The sequence below is a fragment of the Amphibalanus amphitrite genome, unplaced genomic scaffold (genome assembly GCF_019059575.1).
Source record: "Amphibalanus amphitrite isolate SeventyFive unplaced genomic scaffold, NRLGWU_Aamphi_draft 000652F_arrow, whole genome shotgun sequence".
Classification (NCBI taxonomy): domain Eukaryota; kingdom Metazoa; phylum Arthropoda; class Thecostraca; order Balanomorpha; family Balanidae; genus Amphibalanus; species Amphibalanus amphitrite.
Genome location: NW_024882146.1, coordinates 198 through 10,521, shown reverse-complemented (window position 1 = coordinate 10,521; position 10,324 = coordinate 198). Strand labels below are relative to the sequence as shown.

Here is a 10,324-nt window from a genome sequence, read left to right as displayed (position 1 = left end):
TGCTTCCATATTTCCCTTCAATATGGTTGCACCGTCGAAAATCCCTTTATGTCTGCTTTGACCTGAATGAAAAAAGCGCTGGCCCGATTTATATTCCTGTGATATTTATGACACGGTGAGTAAATAGCTGCTAAATATTAAATTTATGAATTTCCAATTCACTTATCAGTCACGTGGTAAACTTATGATTGCTTGCATTGAAGGCAGTTTGGGACAATATGGTATTTTGCTGAGGATGAGGGAAGTGTTGCCCTGATAATTTGATTTAGATAGCAATTTAAATTATTTTTTATAAGAGATCTCACTTATTCTGGTTACTATTTTAAGACAGTACACATATATACCCTCATTATTTGCAGAATTGCCTGATCTGTCATCTGTGTATTTGGCTAGACAATAAAGGCATTTCTCGCGTTCTCGTGTGATTGTGATTTTTCAGTTCAAGTTGTGGGCACTGGGCAGTTGTGAAAATATATCATTGCATCACATTTTCAGATTTCAATGCATTCAATTTAGTGACCCCCTTAATTTTAACTTGACAAACACTGCTACATTTTTTTTAGAAAAATTACCTCAAATGTTTGAATGCCTGATTAGTGATTGACAGCTTGAGCCTTGAGCCCACTCTTTAAAGCACATATTGTGCACACCCCGACACCTGCCATCTGAGCCCTGATCGGCGGCCGGCTAGTACTCTTGCCCGCGCTCACATACGTGCACGTTACCCCGGCAACGGGCTATTGACCAATGAGAAGCGAGAAAAGTGTTACGTCACTGCGATTTTTCATATACCTGTGCCCCCCGGACGTGACGTAGTGTGCTCGCGCGCGTGCAGGGTCTCTGCGATCGAAAAAGAGCGCTAGCAGCGCGCCACTCGACGCCGCAATTGTCAAAAGCGGCGTGTTAGTATGCTTTATTGTGAATGATGTGTGTAAAAGTGAGTTTTTATGTTGTTTATTTGGAGGAAATGGTTGCAATAAATTAAGTTATTTTTATTTCTATTAGTTGGAGTTTTTATTCAAAAGATTTCGGTCTATACCATTGATATTTATTGAAAATACCTTCGCTTGAATCAATTGCAGATATTTGGCAACTGAAGTGTTAGGTAAGCCTAAATGATATGTAAAAAGGTAAGAGACACCGTGATTATCATTTGAGAAACGAAAATATATGAATTTTCCTTATAAGACTCGCTCAATATGCTACTCCGCGGTTTATGCCCCGAGGGTGTCCGAGGGTTCCCGTTAGTTTGTCGTTGGCGCTCGGCTCGCGCGCGAGCCGACGTCACCGCCTGTGACGTCGGCTCGCGAAATACGTCATACCCTGCACACAAAATAGCCGGCTGCCGAACAGCGCTCTGATCCAACAATCCTGGCCCTAGGTAACAAGAAAATTTAAATGCCTAATCTAAAGGTGCTGGCCCATCAGAGCCAGACATGGCCTGTCCTACTCAACTCAAGTCAACTCTCAACTGACTTCAACTGACTGCAGCTGCTCCCATGACCCACCTACCATGGGGCATAGAACATCCCTTTTCTCTGTCAGGAGTTTCAAATATTGAGCACTGGCATGACTCAAAGCTGTGCTCCCATTGCTGAGTGTCCAATGACCAATCCTCTACCAACTGAGCCACAGAACTGCTATGGCCTATGGGATGTACCCCTGCATTGCAGAAATACCCTGGGGCCTGAAATGTAGAATGATTGATGTGCTGCTGTGTGTGCCAGGTTTCAGGTGAACTGAACCAGTTGGTCAATTTGTAAACTGAATTAAATATCTGCTCAGATTTGATCTCCAGTAAACTGAATTAAATATCTGCTCAGATTTGATCTCCAGAACCTCACAGGGAGTCTCACACATTTTGATTCATGTTTATGATTGTCAGTGCCATGGTTGTACTGAACCCATTATAGCATGCCACTTGCAGCATTCCTGTAAACTGCTACTCTGTTTCCTGTGGATTAATGATTTTCCTTTATATGTGTCATGACTTGCATATGTTATATGCTGTATGAAGGTTGGTGTACCATGTTCCTGTGCTGAACCAGTATTCCCTCAGCATGACTTTTCATTTGTGAACTTATTTCCAGCTAAGCAAAGCCAATCAAGATGGATTTTGGCTATCTTCTGGAGATTGCAAAACAAAATGAGGATGCCTCAAGGGATTTGGTATGTATTTTTTGACTGATATAGGAAGTTCAAGACAGTTAGCTTGTGGCATTTTTGATTTTTTTTTTGATTGTATGAAATTAAATGAAAGTCTGTCTGAAAGTCTTTGATAATAGAGTTTTTGATCATATTCCATCAACTCTGTACTTTTTTCTGTTACCCAACAGGCCAAACAAAAGCGATTTTCAACTGAACTTTCTAAACCAAAAAAGCTTGAGAAGTCAAAAGTCAAGTCTGGCAATATCCAGAGATTCCTCGCCCAAAGGGAGGCTGAGGAGAAGAAGAAGCAGGAGGAAGAGAGGAAGAAGAAAGAGGTCTGTACTTAGTGCCAATCTAGATATGATAAGCATATACTGAAGTCAGTGGATAGATTGACAAGTGCTGGTCCTGGGAGGTTTGGCATTTAATAGTGTTAATCGTTTTATTTTCATTTACAGACTAAAATTTTGAATATCAGTTGACCTATTTGTATTTCTAAGCAAGTGTAATTGCAGAGATTTATCTATAATAGATGACGATCGACTCTCGTCGGGCGTCAGCGTAACACCGTGGGGGTGACCGACACCAACTGATCCCCCCCCCCCCTCCGCTCCCCCCGGCAGACACTGCTGCACCTGCGCAGCGAACAGAAGGGCGCCAAACGGCGGGTGAGCGCCATGCTGAACCGCACCAAAGGCGCCAACCGTTCCGTACTGGAGGACGCCAAGGACAAGTACAACACGGCTGCCACCATCGACGGTACGGAAACGGAAGACCTCCGAGGCTCCGAGCTATGATTAGTTTGCATAACAGCAAGCTTGCTAGCGTGGTGATAGCAATAACTCGTGGTGTGTACCTATCGCTCTTCAGCTTCGTTTTTTTTTTACCGAACTTTTTTTGTGACAGGTGCTTACCAGCCAGACGAGGACGACTATGGATACGAGTCCAAGACGGCCACCGACATGTACAGCAAGCTGCTGCAGCAGTACGAGAAGATGCCTGACAAGGAGTACCTCAAACAGAAGAAGAAGACGAAGGCAAACGCGGAGCGCAGTCTCGACCTGGCCGCCACCAAGGTGGGTCATTATGCTGGTGTGGTCGCTATAAATTATCATGTGTAGTGTGTGTAGGACCAAATACTGTGTTGGCTTATCGCGTTCCCGTCGTATTAACTCTGGTATGTCGTTGCATCTGCTGATTGCTCATGCTGGTAGCAGTGATTCTTATATGTTTGATGTATCGATATTTGGCCGTGTCTGACGGAACTCGGCACCGTCTGACGGTCATGGTGCGTTGCAGGCGCGCGTGAAACAGTCCCTGGATAACCAGGAGGAGGAGGAGCGTAACATGAAGGGCCACCGGCGGCGGCGGAAGCACGGCGAGTCCTCCTCGACGGCGACAGAGACGACCGCGCGGACCGCCTCGCCCACCGCCGGCCGCGCCACCGACGACGGTGGGGGTGGAAGCAAAAAGAAGAAGGCGCCTCCGGTGCGTCGCGGAGGCGCCCCTCCGCCTCCCGGCCTCGACTTCCACTCGATCCTGGCTCTGGCGGCCGAGAAGCAGCACCAACCGATCGTGGTGCCGGAGAAGCCGGCTGCCGACCCGGAGCAGCGGCCGCTCACCGCCCGCGAGAAGGCCGACCTGGAGGCCAGCCGGCAGCGCGAGCTGCGCAAACAGGGCAAACTGCCGCCGGCCAAACACAAGGACTACAACGACCTCCTGCCGCCGGAGAAACCCCGCCGCGGCTCAAAGATACCCAAGAAGGAGGTGAAGTCAGAGGCGGTGGTGAGGGAGGAACCCGAACCGGAGCCGCGGCCCGGTCCGTCCGGCGCGCGGCCCGCCGAGAAACCCCGGCACAAGGACAGCCCGTCCCGACCGCCGGCGGCTGACGTACAGCGCAAACCGGCGCCGGAGGTGCGCCGGAGAGCGGCCTCACCACCGGACCCGCGGCGGCCCGGCCTGGCACCGCCGTCCACCTCCAAACGGAAATCGTCCCCGCCGCCGCCGCCGTCAGCCAAAAAACACGCGCCGGAGGCCAAAAAGAAACCAGCGATGGACGTGAAACCGAAGCAGTTCCCTCCTGCTGATCTCAAACCGAAGCAGTTCCCTCCTGCTGACATGAAGAGGAAGCAGTTCCCGCCGGCGGATGTAAAGCGGAAGCAGTTCCCGCCGGCCGACCTGCAGCCGAAGCAGTTCCCGCCGGCGGACATGAAGAAGCGTCGTTTCAACCCGGCCAACCTCAGCCGACAGCCGGCCAGACACAGTGAGTACGGGCGGCTACACCGCGGGGACTTCAGGGGAAGGCACATGTATTCCTAGATGTAAACGAGCTTTGGAAATCTTATTTGGATAGGCGACTATCTTGTCGTGGGGACATGCTGTAATGAGTCGGTCTCCACTTTTACGGTGCACCAACTTCTAATACGTGACCAATGGCCATCCTGTTTCCATATCGAGCCTTTGTGTTGCACGTTACGTCACAACTATATCGTTATCGCACCGATAATCTTTTCCGATCCGGTGCAGTGTGTTTGAGCTTTACGTCTCGTTCACAGACCGTATCGAGTCGGACGACTCGGAATACGACTCCGAGATGGACGACTTTATCGACGACGGTCCGCAAGGAGACGAGAACGATTATTCGTCGGCCATCAAACAGATCTTCGGCTACGACAAGAGCAAGTAAGTAACACCGACAGGGATGTGCGACTGATAGCTCGCTATGTGATCAAAGGTCTTCAAATTGCTGACAATGTCTTAAATTTGCTGACGCCTGACAGTAAAAGGATAAATTGACGGTTTGTCCATAGTATTCACGTGTTGTACATAAGTTTGGCGTTTGTCACATTTGTGTCAGTATTTCCTGTATATTGTCCACGAATATATGTTTCTGTCTTCATGCCAAGACAGTGGAGTCGTGTATTTCATACACATCACGTAACCCTTCCAACCCTCCCTCGTCCGTCCCTCAGGTACCGGGATATTGACGAGGACGACTCCGACATGGAGGCCGACTTCAGCACCCTGATGAGCGAGGAGGCCCGCTCGGCCCGCCTGGCCGCGCAGGAAGACGAGCAAGAGTTCCGAAAGGAAATGGAACACAAAAAGCGCAAAATGGCCATGAAGAAACGTGCCATGATGGGACGCTAGGCGGTCGGTAGCTGGAAGCGACCCATATCGCTGGTTGGTCATGAAGGGGCTTCCAGAGTATGCTGTTGAGTGGGTTTGCTGGGAATGGTAGCCCTCCGTCTGGTATGGCGGGTGAGCAAGGAGCATGGAAAGCAGAGGGTCCAATCCAACGCCCGGCGGATGGACGGCGGAGACGAGTCCCTGGATGGATGTCAGCGCACCTTCCGCATCGGATTCCGTACAAACTGACTGGTACGAACGCCAGTGGAGCTGTGGCGTCCGGCGTCAGTGATTGTCTTGAGGGTGTAAAGAAAGTATATGAAGACAGCGATATGAAAACAAGAGACCATATTACTGTTGAAAGCTTTCACGTACCGATACTTACAGATGAACCTGAGTACGAGTTGGCGCTAGGCTGACTGATGAACCTAGCAGGCACCTCAGTTTGTATGCTTATGATTGTTTACTAACCCGCATGAAGTTGTGGTGTGGTTTTGTGCGTGAATTAATCCTGGGCGGGCTGGAGTTTGGATAAGTCCTCTTTCTAATGAAAGGACGCGTGTCTCACGTGTGCCTAACGAAAACGCTATCCCGTTGTGATGCATGCAGATGCTACAGAGAATCTAATGCCAGCCCTTTGCTTTGGGTTGGTAAGGCAAGGCGCAGGCCATCCTAACCCGAAACCCATCGCGATGAGTTTCACTTATTTATTTTACATGTTCAGTGTTGATGACTGCAGCGCAGTTGTCCCAAGATATGACGTCTTCCAAGACAGTTGTTGTTTTGTATATTTTTGTACCGCCGTGTCAGATACGTTTGTTTAATACCTGTTTATTGCTGGTTTCTTCAATGAAGTAGCCGTTTAGTTTCACAAATCAACATTGCGATGATTTCATTGGTCCGAGTCGGCCCTAGTTTTTAAAGCCGTCTGTCATTGATCTGTTCTGAGGGACGCTGTTGCTCCTTAACACTGGTTCTGCAGTCGCTGGTGATCTCTGAGCCTTGGTAGCCAAGATTAGACTGGGGGTAGGTCTTGGCCTGTGCGAACTAGCCTGGGACTGACTGAACAAACATTGGATGCTGGACCAGTATGTCTCCCATGAGTTGGGTACCAGTCAGGATTCTTACCCCATGCTGTATCCCTTCCTGCATTTGCCGGCGCGACTCTGATAATGCTCTCTAACACATGTTTATCTCCCACTGAAGATCGCCGTATATGTACTATGGTCTGGCTCAACCGCGGTATCTCGGCTGTCTGCCTTCACGATATCGAACAACGTTATGTGCCTGGCGATGGGCGGCCTCGTGCCTTCCTCCGCCGCCGGCCCACCGACTGGAGAGAATCCATTCCGTGCGTAGGTAGACGGCGAGTGGACGTTTTGAATGCTGAGGCCGAGTTTGTTGCGGACAGAGGCCTAGATAGCGGGTGCCAGAAACGCAGCAAGAGAAGGATGGGCCGTAAACGTGAGAAGGTAGCCTGAAGGACGTGTTTGAATTATTGACTGACAGACGGACCGGACGGACCCGTGGAGGAGCATAAGAAGGAAAGAGCAAAGACCTACTGACTGGTGGACGGACAGATGGGAGTCTGCAATTGCTAGCTGATAGCGTGTGACTTATGCTCGCTGTGTACTGTATCTCGTTGCAATTCCCTTGCCGTGCGAGAGTTTGCTGTGTTGTTTTGTGTGTGATCTGTTAGCCTTCGTCTGGTGGGCGTTTGCTGTACCAGGCTTCTCCTTCACGGGATGTGTTCAGCCTTTGGCCGGGCCGCTTGCACGTGTCGCGTCGTGGCCGCTACTGTTCGCATATGAATATATTTGATATTGAAATCGCTTGGATTAATGCGCATGATTGACCACTTACATAGCGAGTTGCCGTCATTCACGAAAACAGGATAATTACATTTGGAGAGTCGAAGCCTATTGCTCGTGGTCATTTGTGCAGTTATGAAGTGCAGTTGTCATTTTTTTTTTTCGGGGAAACCAATGCCTCAGCTAATGAAAACGGCGACGCAAAAATACGTCAATATTTCGCTGTCTCTGCGCTCGCTCAGAAGATTCGAGAAACAATTAAGTCATGTATTGGTCAGACCTTGTGATACCCGCCAGTTCATGTCTGACGTTACTGTTAGGCTCAGAGCCGTTCGCCACCACAAATCCCTGCATGGAGGGGCGACAGCGCAGCGACGGCCCGCGCCAGTGGCTCGATCGGCGCGATTCCGCACCAAGTGCCGGCGGAATAGAGCGCTCACATGGATCTGACTGTGGACATCACAGTCAAACAATACACAGATCCAGACTCCGCGGGAGTGTGGATATATTCCCCCGATATTCTCCCAAGCTCCGCGGGAGCCCGGGATATCCCGATCACAGCTGAGGAGGACGGCGTACATCGCGTACCGTACACACGATCCGAGGTACAAACGCCCCGGTACATCCCAGAGACTGACGGGGGCCGCAGGAGTCCAATATACCGCTCACAAACGGCGAACACTCAACCTCACCCATCCATCCGCCCATACTGCACACATAACCCCATTACCCAACATTACACAACATTCACAAAATGTGCACTACACCAACACATTAGTGCGTGCGGAAATACCGGTAACAATACGTAAAACTTGTTAAATTAAAAACAACCAGATATGTTCCATCGAACTACAGCTAGCACACAGCAACAACGGCCGATACTGGCCGAGGCAGTCATCAACAATGGAATACCACTGAAGATCAATGCTCGGAAGTCTAACCCCTGACACCACCGTCTCTCTTTTGTATGACTCCAGGCAGCTGAGATCCTCCACGGCTCCCACGTTCACCCCATTCCCCAGTCACCTCGTTCAGTCACCAGTCATCTACATATGTGACTGGTCTCAGCTGTTCAGTCTTCCGCAGCTGTTTCGTCCTTCAGTCCTCAGTCAAGGCTGCTCCCCCGCAGCTCAGTCACCAGTCCCTCAATCCCACTTTCCCCATCCCCTCCCCCTCAGTCTACGCGCCGGTGCACTGAGCGCTGTCAGCTGGTAAATACCTCATTAAGCACCAACAGCCGGTCCTCGAACGGCGGCCGATCGCAGCGCAACCTCTCGTAACTGCGCTCCGCCGCCGGGTCTCGCATTATCTCCAGATGCCGCAGACACCGCTGCTCCGAGTCTGCCCTGGCGGCGTCGGAGAGTCGGCGCGGTGACGCCAGCTCGGCTATTAGTTCCTGTAGCGTGCGCTGCCGGCACACGGCAGTGGCGACGGGCGGTGGCCGCGGCCGCACCGGCCGGCCCCCGAACAGCTGGGGGAGAGACAGGAGGTCAGGTGGGGTCACACCTAGCCACCATCGTTTCAGTATCAATGACACACAGCGAGAGATACTAGCACGATGCCGGTCAGGATGAGATATTGAAGATTCCACTGTCACAGATAGTTGACAAACCACTAACCTTGAATCGTCTGTGTCGCGGGTCATCGGTAATCTCTTGTAGGATGTCGTCCAGACGGGGTCCCGAGCAGCAGGCCAACGCCGCCGGATCCATCGGGTGCGCCTCTGTGGTAAGGGAACAGACACAGTTAGAGGGACCAAGGTTCACCGCGTGGGCTTTCGCTACAGCAGACAACGTGAGACAACGTGAAAGCATCAGGCAAGTCCCTGGGCCGTGGAGCATTAGTAAAGTAATCTTGCGTGGAGTGTGGACAGACAAAACTTAGGAGGCAGGATTCATAAGATTCTTTAGTGGGATCCAAGAGTTCGGCTATCAGTGCTAGCGCAAAAATCGAAGTTTCTTTTTGAAAAAGGCAGCAAGCAGTTCGTAAAATGACAACAATCATCAACGAACTGTTGTGCTACATGCTGAATAAGGTCGACAGTATACCTCAGGATACACTAGTGCGCCTGATTTCCGAGAATTTTAATGACGATGAAGTTGAAACTGCAAAAAGTCTTCTTTGTTCTCACGTGGATGATTCTGTCAAGGCTGGTAATCGTCGTGGGCAGAATAAAAAACAGCTGAATATTCAAGATATCTTCAAGATGATCCTTGAATGCAACAGAGGTGACCTGCCGAGGTTCGTCGCACTGAACCTTGATAAGCTGCCGCCGATATCGATAGACTGCATCGATGTGAGCGCGCTCCTCAGGAAACAGCAGTTGATGGAGATGGACATGTCTCAGCTGAAGTCCACTGTTGATGAAGTGCTGAAGGTGAGCGCTGAGACGTCGCGAAGAGTCGAGACTGTGCTGTGCGCCGGTGCTGGTGCCGGCCGGGTCAGTCTGACGACGCTGAATGTTCCCGAGCGACCGGTCCCTCAGGAGAGGACCTCTGCCACTGCCAGCCCGGAAGGACCGACTGCTTCGACCCGTCCTGGAGGACACCCCGACACCCAGAGAACGCCTGGATCTGCGCCAGAGCTTGGCGAGTCGCGTCTTCCTGCCCATCCAGAGGATAGGGTGCCGGAGGCGGCGGCGGCGGCGGCGTCATACGCTGCTGTTGCTGCTGCACCTGTGCCTTCAACGGAGGAGGGCTGGAACATTGCCAACAAGGCTAAGCGCGGTACCAATCCTGCTGAGCGAGGTAAGGTGGCTGCTGCGAAACCGAAAGGCAAAGTTATGCCAGCGAAAAGTGTAGTTGGGCTCCAAAAATCAAATGTGATCAAAGCTGTTCAGTCTGTGAAGCGCATCTCGCTTTTCGTATCTCGGCTCCCACCTGGCACAGACACTGTCACTCTGCAGGAGTATGCCAAGGAGCAGGTAGGAGCGTCAGAAGTGGTGGCAACCAAACTGGAGACTAGGTATGACTCTTATGAATCCTATCGTCTCGATGTGACCGATCCGTCAGTGGATGACGTCCTGGAGCCAGAGATATGGGCACAGGGCCTTCTCGTGCGCCGTTATTTTGTGAAAAGATCTGATCCCGATTCATCGGAGCCCCGTAGACCTGTATCTTCTCGATGACTTGTTATCTGGCGTCCTCTCCATCTGTCTGGTTCATGCTGTACTGTCCCACATATTTTACAATCAGATGCGGATAAGTTCATATACTGCCAGTCTTCTAAACGTAACA

At 50.9% G+C, this 10,324-nt stretch overlaps 2 protein-coding genes across 4 annotated transcripts; one reads left to right on the top strand and one right to left on the bottom strand.

Annotated features, from left to right (window-relative positions):
- Positions 1-12: 12 nt before the first annotated feature.
- Positions 13-7,106, top strand: LOC122364016 (protein SPT2 homolog). 3 transcript variants are annotated; one of them, XM_043333975.1, is made up of 8 exons: positions 13-115; positions 2,091-2,169; positions 2,337-2,483; positions 2,772-2,907; positions 3,055-3,224; positions 3,448-4,411; positions 4,704-4,830; positions 5,121-7,106. In XM_043333975.1, exons 2-8 carry the CDS (start codon positions 2,110-2,112, stop codon positions 5,296-5,298), a joined length of 1,782 nt encoding a protein of 593 aa, XP_043189910.1. In that variant the 5' UTR covers positions 13-115; positions 2,091-2,109; the 3' UTR covers positions 5,299-7,106. The 3 variants fall into 3 exon arrangements, with proteins under 3 accessions (XP_043189910.1, XP_043189912.1, XP_043189911.1); XM_043333977.1 differs by lacking the exon at positions 13-115 and adding an exon at positions 123-221; XM_043333976.1 differs by lacking the exon at positions 13-115 and adding an exon at positions 158-240.
- Positions 7,107-7,341: 235 nt separating this feature from the next.
- LOC122364014 lies at positions 7,342-9,322 on the bottom strand. The gene is made up of 2 exons (XM_043333973.1): positions 8,708-9,322; positions 7,342-8,559 (listed from the first exon to the last, which is right to left on the bottom strand). The coding sequence occupies exons 1-2, from the start codon at positions 8,927-8,929 to the stop codon at positions 8,293-8,295; spliced, it is 489 nt and encodes a 162-aa protein (XP_043189908.1). The 5' UTR covers positions 8,930-9,322; the 3' UTR covers positions 7,342-8,292.
- Positions 9,323-10,324: the final 1,002 nt, after the last annotated feature.